At 44.0% G+C, this 16,228-nt stretch overlaps 1 protein-coding gene across 1 annotated transcript; it reads right to left on the reverse strand.

Annotated features, from left to right (window-relative positions):
- Positions 1 to 339: 339 nt before the first annotated feature.
- LOC120049973 (myotrophin-like) lies at positions 340 to 14,709 on the reverse strand. The gene is made up of 4 exons (XM_038996518.1): positions 14,371 to 14,709; positions 9,323 to 9,436; positions 6,946 to 7,029; positions 340 to 1,646 (listed from the first exon to the last, which is right to left on the reverse strand). The coding sequence occupies exons 1-4, from the start codon at positions 14,437 to 14,439 to the stop codon at positions 1,560 to 1,562; spliced, it is 354 nt and encodes a 117-aa protein (XP_038852446.1). The 5' UTR covers positions 14,440 to 14,709; the 3' UTR covers positions 340 to 1,559.
- Between the last annotated feature and the right edge of the window lie 1,519 nt (positions 14,710 to 16,228).

Below are 16,228 nucleotides of genomic sequence, written 5' to 3' on the forward strand. Positions count from 1 at the left end.
AGTCAGGACAACCCACTGTGCTCCAGGCTCAGACACAGCTGGAGGGGGGCTTTGATGCTGACAGTTTGACAAAGACACAAGCAATACTCAAGTCATTAAGATGAAGGGCATGGCTGTATACAAAGCACCTAGTATGGATCGCAGCCTCGCAGGTAAGTGGGTGCACAGACGTGTATAGCTGTATACAAAGAAACTAATATAGATTACAGTTAAGTGTGCGCACCGCTCAGAAGTGTCCGTTCGAAGAGCAGTCAATGAGTGTTTTCCGATTTGTAAGACTGACTGAAAAGTTGACAATACCAGCAGAAAACAAAATCAATGGATTACCACAAAGACAAGAATAATTAAGATTTTTTATTTCAGTTTTCCCCTCACAACAATGCCAGAGAGAAAGCGTTTTGTATTTTGTTACCATTGCATTGTAATTATTTGAAAGCAACCAAAAGAGGAAGGCATCCATTTTGGAGAACGTAGCAGTAGAAGCAGTTCTGACATGCAGCAGAGCCGGCAGGTTAATCAAACACAGAGAGGACCATCATTTCCCCGATCCACAGTTTGAACCCTACACCCCTGTATATCCCTCTGTTCAGAGCCCACCCACCAAATTCATCTAATACAAAACACACTGCGGAAACAAAGGATTGCAGATCAGAACACGTTCAAAACTCACTCAAAAAGGGAAAAACATTATGCAATTCTAAATTGCATAAATGGTCAATGTTGACATAATGCCACCACTACACAGCAATGTTTTAATAACAGATTAATCAATATTTTTTTTACATACATTTTTTGTAATAGCCAACATGGTGATTGGTCAAGGGGGTATTTACGCTATTATACGTTAGAGTAACCTTGGTCATTAATGTTTAGTGTGATATGTTATCAGTAGAGGGTTACGTAGAGAGTGGGTAACCAATATTATTAGCGACCTAAACAGGACCTACCCTCTCATACAGTACAAACCCCCCTAGTTGAAGCACTGGACAGTTAGCCAGTCAGGTCTACAGAGAAGAGCTACAGTACACAGCCAGGGGAAAGAGGAGGCCATCTTACTAGGCTAATAGAATTCATCTTTACAACCGTTCTCCATCTAGCACAACTGATGTTTGGAAGATGAATATAACCAAGTGGTCTTACAATACTGAAAACGGCCAACAAAAATGAACACTATTGAATGTCTCCGTTGTTTTTCTGCCAACATCTTTGTGAAAGGAGTGCACACAGGACTTGAGCGATCAAATTTAAGAGTTAAGCTCTATTCATTTTTACATTGCATCCTTGCGTGTTCAGGGAGGGTCCAAGTCAGTGCTTTTCCCCTCAGTGTTTGGTCCCTTAGGGAGACATGATTGACAAGTTCATCCATTCAATGGCTACTGAAGAGGCAAGAAGAGAGAATCCCTACAACTTAAAAAATAAAACAAAAAAAGGGAAAAAACAAAAACCGCAAACAGACAAAGCAGTGCTAAAGACAGAGGTCGGGGGAAGCGGTGTGTCCATCTTGTCTGTCTGGGGGACCACTGCTGCATCCACCTGTCCGTCCCTTCTAGGCTCCCGTCTCACTTGAGGAGAGCCTTGATGGCGTCGGTCTCGGCTGCTTCGAAGGCGCTCTGCCCGTCTGGTCCTTTCTGCTCCTTGTCAGCTCCCTGGGGGGGGGGGGGGGGGGGGGACATGACAGGGAGACATTATGATCTGAGTGGAGCGTCAAGGCCTCAACCTCAGTGTGAACCCTCTCTCTCTCTCAAAGTGAACTACAGGCCAAGGTTAGAATCAGTGTTCACCCTACACCCCCATCCGGCCCTCTACCCAAGGACACAGGTTCAGCCCATCAGTAATGCTCTGTGAGAGTGAGGGCCAACCTGCTTGTCCCCCTCAACCCACTCTGTGATGATGTAGTCTCTCTCACCCTCTCCAAGTGCATTCCAAAAGGACCGGCAAGGCACTGCGCTTAATCACTGATTAACTAATCAACAAGCATCCCAAACTACTACTCATTATAGGTTCAAGAGAAGCAAAGCTGTGTAGCGCCCTGCTCTGGCCGACTCCCTCTAACCCAATGTTGCTCTTCATCTCTCACACACACACACACTGTTTAAGAACAAGACAGTGAAGGTGAATGAGGGTGAAGGGAATGCAGCAAGGGTTGCAAATAACGGACAAAGTGGGATAAAACTTACAAGAAGACTAGCTGACGAGTGGTCGAGCATTACCAGACCAACAACTTTAATGGAAGACTTCAGCCTCTTAGCGGGGGCTTACAGAGCCCGGGCAGAGAACACGCCATTGTCGAGTGGAGAAGCCTGACTCACTGAGTGCCAGGCAGAAAGTGTGTGTGCTGCCAAAAGGGGCATCGGAGCGTGGCACGGGCTACATGGATTAAACAGGACTGGTGGATACCATCTTAGAAAGAGATCTCTAAAATTGGGGGAAAAGCTACATTTGAGTTTACTTGCATCTCACAATACAGTTTACAGTGTTCTGATGCAACTTTGTGAAAAGTTATATATTTTTAATTTATTTACAATGACGACCTGGCTTAGTGAGATTGTATGGGTTTCAATATTCATAACAGGACCAAACTATCACTAAATAAATGTGGTAACATGGTTAAACAAACCAGCAATCTGCAGACACGCAGTGAGAGAGAACGAGCAGGAGCGAAGCCTCAACACCTGTAGTTGGATGGTGTGTTAGTGAGGCATCTTGTGACCAAGCCTGCTGTTCTCCATGGTCATCGTCTTCTCAGCTCTCGCGGGCTGACGGCAAAGAGAACAAGGAGGAAGAGGAGGCGGAGGAGGCCCTCTAGCTCAGGGGAAGTCATTAGCTAGCAGCTGGTACCGGTGGAGGAGGACCCAGACGTAACAGTACTCCATAGGCCTCATTCACACAACAGCACCACTTCACCCCGACGCTCATCTCAACAAGACTCCTAGTCAACACAGCCTGGGAGAAGGCTGCTACCTAGCCGACTACCTACAGGAGCCTTCCAGCACCATATAATGAGCATTCCCTGACTCATAACTGGAGCTAGCTAGCTGTATTATCCAGTGAAGACCAACTCGTGTTGTCGTATACCGACACGGCTTCTCACTCTCCCTGGGCTCTACTGAGAGGGGGGAGAAAACAACTGCAGACTTGAGGGACGTGGAGGAGGCTATCTACCATGGACATCCACCGGTCTCCACTTAGAATAATGAGCTAGTCTAAAATGGGAGTAATGATGGTAGCCAGTAAACACTGATGGTCCAAACATCCAGCCAGGAAGAGATTCAGGCTGCAACTATTTTTTAAACGTATTTAACCTTTAACTAGGCAAGTCAGTTAAGAACAAATTCTTATTTACAATGACGGTCTACCCCGGCAAGACCTGGACGACGCTGGGCCAATTGTGCGCCGCCCAATCACGGCCGGATGTGATACAGCCTGAGCTAAGTGAGATGTAGGCCAGTCACAGCACCCTGGAGTGACAGAGACAAACAACGCCACGGTGTGTGTGTGTGTGTGTGCAGTAAGTAGTAATAGGGGTTATGCAAGTCTGCCTCTTGGCCGAGGTGTCCATTAAGTCTTCATTATGCCATTATTGAGTGGAAAGGAGACTGCCCATGCATAATCTATCAGGCCCTCAGATCTCCTCCCCTCAGAATTGGTTATAAGATGTGATGCTTACAGGAGTCCATCGACCCGCCCGCTCCAGTCAAGCGGCCGCGGGGCCGTTCACGGGGCATATTTTACATGGCCTTGAACGAGGGAGGAGAGGAAAGAAAGGAGAGCTTGATATCTGTATGGGGATGGAGAAACCGACTTCTGTTGGCTGCACTGTGCTCAAAGAAGAGGAAAAAGATTGGACGGCTGTTTGACCAAAACACGAGCAGGGTGCTGTACTGCAAGACAACAGTGAGGGTGAGGGGGGTGCTGTACTGCAAGACAACAGTGAGGTTGAGGGGTATGCTGTACTGTAAGACTGAGGGTGAGGGGTATGCTGTACTGTAAGACAGTGAGGGTGAGGGGGAGGCTGTAGTGTAACATTTAGCAGACGCTCTTATCCAGAGTTCTTACAGTAGTGAGTACATTTTCATACTGGTTCCCCGTGGGAATTGAACCCACAGCCCTGGTGTTGCAAGCACAATGCTCAACCAACTGAGCCACTATAAGCCTGGAAAAGGTAGTACTATCTATCTATACACACACAGTTGTCCACAACAAACCATTTCTGGCATCTATTGTCGAGCACATGAAAAAGTATCTTGGCTAGTTAGTCCCAAAACCTAAACACCGTCCTGAGAGAAGAGAGAAGCTTAATAGCATGTCTCACTCCCCCCAGTCCTCCTCCCTCCTAGCAACATGCCCATAGTGGTGCGCAGAGGTCTACATTTAGACAGGGAGGAAATGGTAGTCTGCACAATCCTACTAACTAATTTCCTGTTACCCAGCCCACCCTTCATTCAAGTCTTAAATCCATCACAACACATTCTTCACACTGCGGTACCCATACACAATCACTCTCCCTCGCTTGCCTAGCACAGTGTAGACTGGGGCCTGATCAGGAGGATGTAACGTAACAGAACGTTCTTCTGTAGATAGAAACGTATGACGTAGAACAGATGATTGAACAAGGAACAGTGTGAGCTCTACTCATTCCATTTCTATCTGCAACATTTCACAGAACGTTCAGACCGTTTCACATCACTGAATACACCCCAGGTCTAATGCAGCTAGAAGACTAGGCTGAATAATATCATACTCCTGACCCAATGGCCATGGCCAACAGTTAAAAGAGTGTGGTCTATGTTGATAGGTGGGATGGGCTGAGAGTGGTGGGATTGAAGAGCTTATGTTTGGTAATGTATTTTTGTTGTGACTGCTTTATATAAAAGTACCATGTATGTAAAATGTGTATGTAGCACAAAAGCTGTAAAATAAAAAAATATTTTTTTTAGGGGGGGGGGGGTTGATGGGTTAATACAAATAAAAGAGTGGGAGTTGTTAAGGGAGGGATTCAGTGTTGATTCATAATTAACAAGCCCCGTGTTGTTCTGAAGCCGTCTCTCTGGCCTGTAGTCAAGTCAGCAACACTCCCTCCCCCAGCCTGCTGGCTGGTTAGACACAGGGTTAACAGGCCTTCGATAATGCAGGAACCTCCTGGGGGCAGTCAGAGGTCAGCTCCCATGATGCTCAGGTGCACACTTCCGAGACTATCAAGCATTTTGTCCAAAATGAATATTTGAGTTATCATGAATGATACATTCTGGTAGTAGTGGACTAACGATGCAGTATCAGATTCCTCTGAATGTTTCTTAAAGCTGAATAAACGAGTGGACATGAATCAATGAGTAGACATTCAAGCACTGGCCTGCTGTTGCTCTTGATGTGTAATAACAGTGTGGGGAAAGGTAGCCAGAGAGAAAGTGTTTCAGAGCTCCAGTCCTGATGGTGGTGCTGGTGCTTCTGGCTGAAATGAGCCATCAGGCTGCTGTGGTGTGGAGCGTCAACTCATATCTCCTCGCACTCCACTTCAGGCCTAACCCCTGCTGATGAGCCCTTGGCTGGCGGTGACCCGGGCCTGCCTTCGCCTGATGACAGCGAATGATGATGACGGCGATCTGGCTCCAGCCACATGATATCTCGGTCTCTGCATGTATCGTGACTGTCCCATCCCTAAGAGGTGATCTGGTTCCATCCATATTAGAGGTCAACCGATTAAAAAAATATATAATAAATCGGCATGGTCGATTAATTAGGGCCGATTTCAAGTTCTCATTACAATCGGTATTTTTGGACACCGATTACATTGCACTCCGATGAGACTGTGGCAGGCTGACCACCTGTTACGCGAGTGCAGCAAGGAGCCAAGGTAAGTTGCTAGCTGTCATTAAACTTATCTTACAAAAAACAATCAATCTTAACATAATCACTAGTTAACTACACATGGTTGATGATATTACTAGTTTAACTAGCTTGTCCTGCGTTGCATATAATCGATGCGGTGCCTGTTAATTTATCATCGAATCACAGCCTACTTCGCCAAACAGATGATTTAACAAGCGCATTCGCTCCAACGTACCTAACCATAAACATCAATGCCTTTCTTAAAATCAATACACAAGTATATATTTTTAAAACCTGCATATTTAGTTAAGAAATTCATGTTAGCAGGCAATATTAACTAGGAAAATTGTGTCACTTCTCTTGCGTTCAGTGGAAGCAGAGTCAGGGTATATGCAGCAGTTTGGGCCGTCTGGCTCGTTGCGAATTGTGTGAAGACCATTTCTTCCTAACAAAGACCGTAATTCATTTGCCAGAATTTTACGTAATTATGACATAACATTGAAGGTTGTGCAATGTAACAGCAATATTTAGACTTATGGATGCCACCCGTTCGATAAAATACGAAACGGTTCCGTATTTCACTGAAATAAACATTTTGTTTTCGAAATGATAGTTTCCGGATTTGACCATATTAATGACCTAAGGCTGGTATTTCCGTGTGTTTATTATAATTAAGTCTATGATTTGATGTTTGATAGAGCAGTCTGACTGAGCGGTGGTAGGCAGCAGCAGGCTTGTAAGCATTCATTCAAACAGCACTAGTATTGCCAGCAGCTCTTAGCAATGCTTGGTGTCACATTCAGCCATCGTATCATCATCTCCTCAGTGTTCCAGAGCTGAGTGAGAGGTGTGTGTGTGTGTGTGTGTGGCGCTAGCTTGTGGGAGAGTAACAAACAGCAGCAGTGCTGTGTGATGAGGTCTGGGAACATTCCAGCTCCCTCCACACAGAACGGAAGGTTTGGGCAGGCAGGACCAGACAGTCACTGAACATTCAGCCTTTACTGTAGTCCCTTGTCATACAGGAGATACCTCAGCAGTTACACATCACACAGAACTTCCAACACAGAATTGGCTCTGACGAGTGTAAAGACAGCTCTGTGCACGTGTGTGTGGCGTTACCTTTTCTAGCAGGATCTTGACACAGGTGAGGTGACCCTCGTACGTGGCAGAGAGCAGCGGAGTGATACCATGTTTGTCTGGGGCCTGTGGGAGACCAAAGAAAGTGAAAAAAAAAGGGAGTGAGCGGGTTTGTGCGTGGACAGGCGCCATACATCAGCAGACCAGTCGTCCCTGCCTCCAACAAGGGCACATCACGTCACTCTCGTTATCACAGGAAATAACTCAGAGGGAGAGCTTTTATTTCTCTCCTTATCACATCAATGAATTAGAGGAAATCCACTCTGCCACTATTTATCTCCCCTGTTTCAGGAGCCCTGGCTGGGGCCCCTTATCTGAAGGGACTGGGGAAGAGAGACAGAGTGGGGTGTTAGTGATACAAGCCTAGAGAAAACAAAATGGTGTAACAGGCAGACTGATGGATGTTGGAGTGAATGACAAGTGTGGTGGTGATCAGACCGTGAGGCAGATAAGGGAGGTGGGGAGAGGACATGGCTCTACAGACTGTGTGCAGTGAGAGTTGGGCCTAGTTAACAAGCATTCCAAATTCACACTGGAAGGTCAGAACTTCCAGCTCTAGCAAGTATCGCCTGAACGGTCAACACGTGTCTGTGTGAAACTAACTATAACGTCTTGGGTCAGTGACATCCATAAGCACGTTCAGGCTTGTGTGGCAATATTGAGGGGCTGAGGGGACTGAGACCAAAGAAGAGCTTCGAATAAGGTTAAGAATTTATAATATTAAGAACAGTTGCACACCGAGGATACCTAGAAAGATACTAGCGCAGAACTGTACAATACGGTCACCTTCCCTAACTTGTAAATGCCACAACCATCACTCTACTCCATCCCATTGTAACAGCAGATCGATTCCCTCCACTGCAGTGTGGTAATGGGTTGAGGCTCAGGGGAGCATTCTGACAGACTATGTGGCCAGTTAGACTGTGCTGCTCTCTCCACACTGAGGGAATTGGGGGGGGGGGGCTTCAGGAGAATGACAAGTCCCTTATAATGGAGGAATCCCATTGGTCCAAACATAGAGCTTAACCACTCTCTACATGTCTGAACAAAACTAGCAGAGTCTACAGTAGTTAAGTCATGTCGGTCTGAGTCGTTACTACAGTATGTGGTTGACTATAGTAAAGCTTTGTATGAGTGGATTCAGAATAAGGGAGTGTTGTTTTCTCTGGTACCATTAGATCTATTCAATAAGCAAATTAATGCAAACACACAGAATGGAAAACGCATCATTCCTTCCTCCTTGGTCATCAGTAATAACTGATCTCTCTAACGTGAGCAGATAGGTGACAGAGAGGGCTACCACCATAGCCTTCTTCCATATCAGAACTAATAAAACAAAGGACTCATATTAGAATACGGTTGTTAAATACTAACAATATAACAGCAGTAGGCCTATATTAACAGCAGAATTCTAATAACTGTATAAAAGTAGGCCTATATTGACAGCAGCATTCTAATAACTGTATAACAGCAGTAGGCCTATATTGACAGCAGCATTCTAATAACTGTATAACAGCAGTTGGCCTATATTGACAGCAGCATTCTAATAACTGTATAACAGCAGTTGGCCTATATTGACAGCAGCATTCTAATAACTGTATAACAGCAGTTGGCCTATATTGACAGCAGCATTCTAATAACTGTATAACAGCAGTAGGCCTATATTAACAGCAGAATTCTAATAACTGTATAAAAGTAGGCCTATATTAACAGCAGAATTCTAATAACTGTATAACAGTAGGCCTATATTGACAGCAGCATTCTAATAACTGTATAACAGCAGTAGGCCTATATTGACAGCAGCATTCTAATAACTGTATAACAGCAGTAGGCCTATATTGACAGCAGCATTCTAATAACTGTATAACAGCAGTAGGCCTATATTGACAGCAGCATTCTAATAACTGTATAACAGCAGTAGGCCTATATTGACAGCAGCATTCTAATAACTGTATAACAGCAGTAGGCCTATATTGACAGCAGCATTCTAATAACTGTATAACAGCAGTTGGCCTATATTGACAGCAGCATTCTAATAACTGTATAACAGCAGTAGGCCTATATTGACAGCAGTATTATAATAACTGTATAACAGCAGTAGGCCTATATTGACAGCAGCATTCTAATAACTGTATAAAAGTAGGCCTATATTGACAGCAGCATTCTAATAACTGTATAACAGCAGTTGGCCTATATTGACAGCAGCATTCTAATAACTGTATAAAAGTAGGCCTATATTGACAGCAGTATTCTAATCACTATATAACAGCAGTAGGCCTATATTGACAGCAGTATTCTAATAACTGTATAACAGCAGTAGGCCTATATTGATAGCAGTATTCCCACTAGCAGCTCTTACGTTGACATCTGCGCCCTTGGAGAGGAGGAACTCCAGCATCTCAGCCTGGCCACAGTCAGCAGCATAGTGCAGGGGCTTCCTGCCACCCTCCAGGGTCCTGTTCACATCCTCATCCTAAAAAAAAAATATTTAAAAAACGGTTGAGATACCATCACCTACACAACTTCCCCTCCTGTATCAAGACTTGGTCACCCGCTTGCTAAAAAGGAACATAAACACTTACTGCATGGACATGCACACAGTTAATAAATCACATAATAGAAATCCTTTCTTGTGCCAGAAACACCCCTCAGTTCAAAACAGAGGCCGTCACACAATCACACCACACGCCTCTTCCTAGAGTCTCCCTGCTGTGGTATTGCGAGGCCTCAAACTGTCAAGCCTACAGGCGAGAAGAAAGACAGGCTCTATAGCTCCTCCACAGTCCATTGTGTGGAGCGGTGGGTAGTCCTGAAGGGACAATACTCATTACAGAGACCGGTCACTCAGACCGGGTAGCGTTGTCAGTACCATGTCATACCATAGCACCTTTCTCATTAGCTGGCTATCTGGCCCGAGGAAAGAGAGGACTGGAATGTATTCACCTGCTAAGCATCCTGCATAAAACCAACCCATTTTAATGACTTTCTATAGTACCTGGCTAGCTACAGGACAGAAATGGATTCCCAGACAGCAGCTCTATAGGTTATACATTAGCTAGGACCTACGGTGTACGCATGAACATGAAGCAGAACCTACTCAGCTTGTGTGACAGAGAGACATATCTTATTACAGGAAGCAAGAGTGTGATGGAGAGACACTAGAGCTGGGGTTGAGGGGGCATGGCTATCCTTCGTCTGTGTTGGTCACCAGCAGATTTGATGACTCAGTTTTTTCACTTAAAAAATGTATGCCAAACAAAACCCATTGATTTCAAAGTTTAACAAAATCACAGCTCTATGCACAATGACAACTTTGAACAAATCATACAGCTCTATGCACAATGACAACTTTGAACAAATCATACAGCTCTATGCACAATGACAACTTTGAACAAATCATACAGCTCTATGCACAATGACAACGTTGAACAATTTCCACAGTAAATAAAAAATGTAAGAAAAAAAAAACTTGATGCAAAGTTTGGTAAAAGAAATACGGTAAAATCTCAGTTTAGTGCGGTTATCAAACTTTGTTTTTGCATAGTTCTTGCTGTAAATGTGTTTTGTAAAATGTTCAGTGGAAATTGTTAAGAGTAGACAAATCCTTGCGCATTGAGTTGTATGGTTTGCTAAACTTTGAAGTCAATGGTTTTTGTTTGAGTCTCCGAATAGGGCAGTTACGCGGTAATGGAATTAAGGCAACAAGCCTATCAGGGGGATGAGTCGGGGTCTGGGCTAGTCTTTAGCTGTGCTGGCCGGGCGTGATAATCAATCTGGCGCAGTAAAGGTTACAGCCAGGCTTTGGGTAATGCTAGCACCACTCACCTGCTGTCAAAAGCTTAGGCTAGACAGCACAGTGATCCAATGGATGCCTTTGCTGCAATTCATTGGATTTCTGAAGCTTGATAGATCTCCATAACTCAGGTAAATGTAGCCTATGGTCCATCCATGTGTTGTATTCAGAGTTTACACATTCCTCTCTACTCTCCCGTGAGTTAGGCTAATGTAGCCTGGTGAGAAAGGTTCCAATTGGATAAACTGAGACAGCAGCTGCAGACACTAGTTGCCCTTCCTGCAGTTCAAATATGAATATATATGAATGACAAACATAACGGCTTAACCCGACAGTGATGTGTAGTGAAACTGCTATCCTGTCACTAGCTGTATGATATATATATATATATATATATAACCCAGAGGCCCATATATATAACCCACAGAGGCCCATCTCTGGCATGCTCACCTGTGTCACCATTCCCCTGAAGGTCAGGGAAAACAGTGGAAACCGGATTCCACACCTTCATTTTACACCCAAGCCAACTGAATCCATTAGGCATGATGGTATCTCATCCCCGTTCTAATAGTTTTCAAATATTACCTCCAGGAGCTGGGTAATATGGGGCAAATTTCACTGGCTTCATTCAGGTTGAGGGATAAGGGAAACCACAGTGGATCACAGTCTAATTTCCACATGTGCAGTATGAAGTGTCTAGGAGCTGCCTGCTTTTGAAAAATCTTTGGCAAAGGGCGGAAAACCCCATCTCCGCAACTGAATGGCCCAGATCTGAAACATTTCCATCCTATTGCAATTTAATTGTAATCCGGGATTATTGGGCTAGGTTTACACAGGCAGGCAGATTCTGATATTTTGGTCAATTACTGGCAAAACATCTGATTGGCCAAAAGACGAATTAGCGGCAAAAGATCAGAATTGGGTTGCCCGTGTAAACGCAGCCTTTGAGATCAATATGAGTAATGCAGCAACTCAGTGCATTAGTAACGGTCTTGCTTGCCAAAATCAGTAAAGATTTTTTTTTAATAGCTGTACCTCTGACTTTGATTAAACTCAATCACCAAAAGCTGAAAGGAAAGCAGAGCCTAAATACAGTCCACCCTAATGGTTAGAGCTAGGCTATTTCACAGAAGTTAGCTAATCAACTGATAGGTCTATAAAGAATAGAGGTCAGATTGTCTAGCTCCAAGCCTACTGTCTAAATAAAATGCATAAAAAGACATGTTGCTTTTACACAGGAGCTCTACAGACCTAACGCTTCATCAGTGTGGTTCAGCTTTCAACAAGAGTTAACCCACAGCTATTTTAAGGTGTTCAACCTACACCAGACTGGCTAAACCTCAAACCACAAGCCGTGTTTCAGTATTATTTTCAGGTACATCACAGAAAGATCCAATGCTTAGATACCTTATGTACTGTGCATTTGGGGGGAGGGGGGGGGGGGGGGGGGTATTCAGACCCCTTCCCCACATTTTGTTATGATACAGCCTTTTTCTACCCCATAACGACAAAGTGAAAATAGGGTTAGAAATGTTTGCAAATGTATTAAAATTAAAAAACATGAATACCTTATTTACATATGTATTCAGACCCTTTGCTATGAGACTCGAAATTGAGCTGAAGTGCATCCTGTTTCTATTGACTGGACATGGTTTGGAAAGGCACACACCCATCTAAGGTCCCACAGTTGACAGTGCATGTCAGAGCAAAAACCAGGCCATGAGGTCAAAGGAAATTGTCAACAGAGCCCCTAGACAGGATTGTGTCAAGGCACAGATATGGTGAAGGGTACCAAAAGATTTCTACAGCATTGAAGCTCCACAAGAACAGTTGCCTCCATCATTCTTGAAATTGAATTAGTTTGGAACCACCAAGACTCTTCCTAGAGCTGGCCGCCCGGCCAAACTGAGCAATCGGAGGAGAAGGGCCTTGGTCAGGGAGGTGGCCAAGAACCTGATGGTCACTGACAGAGCTCAAGAATTCCTCTGTGGAAATTGGAGAACCTTCCAGAAGGACAACCATCTCTGCAGCACTCCACCAATCAGGCCTTTACGGTAGTGGCCAAACGGAAGCCACTTTTCTGTAAAAGGCACATGACAGCCCTAAAGGACTCTCAGACAATGAGAAGCAAGATTCTCAGGTCTGATGAAACCAAGATTGTACTCTTCAGGACAAGTTTCAATGTCCTTGAGTGGCCCAGCCAGAGCCTGGACTTGAACCCGATCGAACATAACTGGAGAGGCCTGAAAATAGCTGTGTAGCAACGCTCCCCATCCAACCTGACAGAGCTTGGAGAAGATCTGCAGAGAAGAATGGGAGAAACTCCCCAAAATGCAGGTGTGCCAAGCTTGTAGCGTCATACCCTAGACTCAAAGCTGTAATCGCTGCCAAAGGTGCTTCAACAAAGTACTGAGTAAAGGTTCTGAATACTTATGCAAATGTGAAAAAAAATGGTTTTTAATACATTTGCAAAAATTTCTAAACCTGTTTTTGCATTGTCATTGTGGGGTATTGTGTGTAGATTGTTGAGGGATTTTTAAAAAAACATCTCCATTTTAGAATAAGGCTGAAATGTAACAAAATGTGGAAAAAGTCTAGGGGTCTGAATACTTTCCAAATGCACCATGTGTGCCTGGAATGTAGGCCTACAGAGAATGCAACATTGGTGATAAAAATCTATTTCAAGGAGATGCCTACAAAACGACTGCCACCGTTAGTGTTCTTCAAATATGATTGATTCAAGTTTGAGTCTATTTTATGTCTAGAATTTGACCAAAATAAGTTAGTGTCTAAATGACCTCTTTACAGACCAATAGCTAATGTTTCACTGCTCTAAAAATGGCATAGGTGTGGCCTGATAATTAGTGAGACTCAGTCAGTATGGAGGCTGAATGATAAGATTTCCCGGAACATCCTCATTCAAAGCAGAGCGCAAACTAGTATGATTAGGCCTACTTCATGTTTTCAACGGCATGAAGTTAGCAAGCTAGCCATCTAGATAGATCTGCCTTGCAACAAAGCTCTGAGACACCCGCACACTTCACACTAGCTAGCTGTCACAACAACAGGGGCCTGTGGATTTTGCTATAGCTAGTTAGGCTGCTTGCTAAAACCAACCAAGACTGATTCTCAAGCAGGAGCCAACTATCTAGCTTAATAATTAGTTAACGTTAGCTAGGTACTTGACCATATATATGCTTGTCTGCAGAAATAGTCATTCATTAGGTAATAGCAAAAAGACACACACCGATACACTGTGATTGAATCAGATTACAACAAGTTGTTGCAGTAGCTAGCTAACCATTTCTGTTTAGCATGGTAGTTTGCTAACGCTGGCTATCTAACAATCTACCCAATCTAGGTACCGATTGTTTAACAAACGTTTGTAAAAGCAAACCTTCTAGCTAACTAACTACAGTGAGTTTGTGATAGTTAGGTGAACGGATAGTTAGCTAATGTATGTACACTAAGCTAGCAATGAAAGTTAGCTACCTAGCTAGCTAACCTTGCAATGCCATGGCTAGCTAACGTTTGCTAGCTATACAGACAAAACATAGCTAGCTAGCGCACTTAGCTGGCTGATTTGCGAGTAAGATAGCTACAGTATATCGTACCTTCATTAAGGTCTTAACCTCGTCAAGGTCTCCATTTTTCAAGGCCCACATCAATTCTTTATCCCCCATTTTCTTGTGTTCAAAGAGTTCACTGCGGCTTCCCTGATGAAAAAGGCAGCTGTCACACTTCTCTCAAGGCAAGCAGTTCTTGACAGATCACTCCGTAGTCAAGCGAAGGCGGCTATAAACTTTGCAGCGTTACAGGAATTAAATAATTTGCTAAATTGAACACCTGGTACTTCAAGAGTGCAGTGCAGGCAATTGTTAAAAAATAAAGTTTCAAAGAAAGGACAGCAGAGGAGGGGTCCGCCTTTCTCTCATGAAGCGTTTCCGATGCCGCACACCCGGAAGTTAACCTTTCTTCATGCCTTAAAATACGGTTTCCACTAGAAAACACAAAGTCAAAATTGGCTAGATATGAACAATTCACTTAAAAAAAAAAAAAGTTTAGGGTTAGGCATAATGTTAGCAGTGTGGTTAAGGTTAGGTTCAAGGTTAGGTTTAAAATCACATTTTAAGAAGTTAAATTGTAGAAATGGGCGGGGTTTATGAATTTGTGGCTGTGGTAACTAGTGACGACTGAGAACGCAGATCTTCTTCGTTTGAATTTTCGCCTGATGAGACGATTTTTGAGAAATCCAGCCCTTCTCAGTTCGGAATTTGACAAATATATATAGAAATGTGAACGGTAAAATAACATTTGCACCACCCACTAACCCTGCACCTATAAAATCAAAACACACTCCTTATCCCACAACTTTTCTCGAACTGTTCCTACTCCTGGCTTCTAGCTTGGGAGGATGGGACTCCTTTCAAGATCTCCTCTAACTGTTCTGCAGTAAAATCGTTCACTCCTAATAACTTTTCTGCTGCTGCTACTACTTTTATCTTCTGCGACTTCCGTTCCTTTTCATCTGTGCTGTACAGTTAATTACCATAGCGATGAATGCCAAGAAACCAACCTTGCTAAAACACAAACTATTTCAGGACACTCATTCCTGCCCTACTACTTATTGGTATTCTCTCATGATCCCTTACCCTTTGCCCATCATCCTCTACTTTCCTCACTGCCTCAGCATTTGTCACTTTTTGCACTGCTCAAACCCTTGGAACCTCAACCTGTTTCACTCGCACATGATCCCCAGCAACATGAACTCCCCCAACATTGCAACACACTACATTTTCCTCCAAAACTACACACTCCTTTGTCCCATGCCCTCCTGCACACTTCCCACACCTCAGAATGTCCCTCCCACACACTGCTGCAACATGACCATAACCTTGGCACCCACAAACGCTCTCACGGGATAACTAACATATCCTAGCATGACTTTATCAGGCAAACACTCAATATCAAGGATAGACAGGGTCTCCTCAGTATCACGCTCGCCACTGGATCTACATCTCACCAAATGGTGTGCATCACAGATACCAGGGATCTTCAACTTCAGTTGATCCATCTCCACACTCAAAGCCACCTTAGTAATCACTAACTTCAGTGGTGCTCTGCTCTGGAGAGCATAGCTAGACACAGCTCTTGTCCTTTTATTTAACTTTTATTTAACTAGGCAAGTCAGTTAAAAACAAGTTCTTATTTACAATGACGGCCTACCCCGGCCAAACCCTAACCCGGATGACGCTGGGCCAATTGTGCGCAGCCCTATGGGACTCCCAATCATGGCCAGTTGTGATGCAACCTGGATTCGAACCAGGGTCTGTAGTGACGCCTCTAGCACTGAGATACAGTGCCTTAGACCGCTGCGCCACTGGGGAGCAACGAGGCACGTGACACATAGCGTCCACTCCCTCTGGGTGGAAGACACACAGAAAATCAATATAAGTCCACTTCTGGATACTT

The sequence above is a fragment of the Salvelinus namaycush genome, chromosome 6 (assembly GCF_016432855.1).
Source record: "Salvelinus namaycush isolate Seneca chromosome 6, SaNama_1.0, whole genome shotgun sequence".
Taxonomy (NCBI): domain Eukaryota; kingdom Metazoa; phylum Chordata; class Actinopteri; order Salmoniformes; family Salmonidae; genus Salvelinus; species Salvelinus namaycush.

Bases quoted from the DNA above. Each gene is read 5' to 3' on its own strand.
- LOC120049973 (XM_038996518.1), bottom strand. From the start codon at position 14,439: ATGGGGGATAAAGAATTGATGTGGGCCTTGAAAAATGGAGACCTTGAC. The intron at 9,437-14,370 runs GTACGATATACT...TTTTTTTTTTAG, and splicing joins AGGTTAAGACCTTAATGAAG to GATGAGGATGTGAACAGGAC. The intron at 7,030-9,322 runs GTAAGAGCTGCT...GGTCTCCCACAG, and splicing joins CCAAGGGCGCAGATGTCAAC to GCCCCAGACAAACATGGTAT.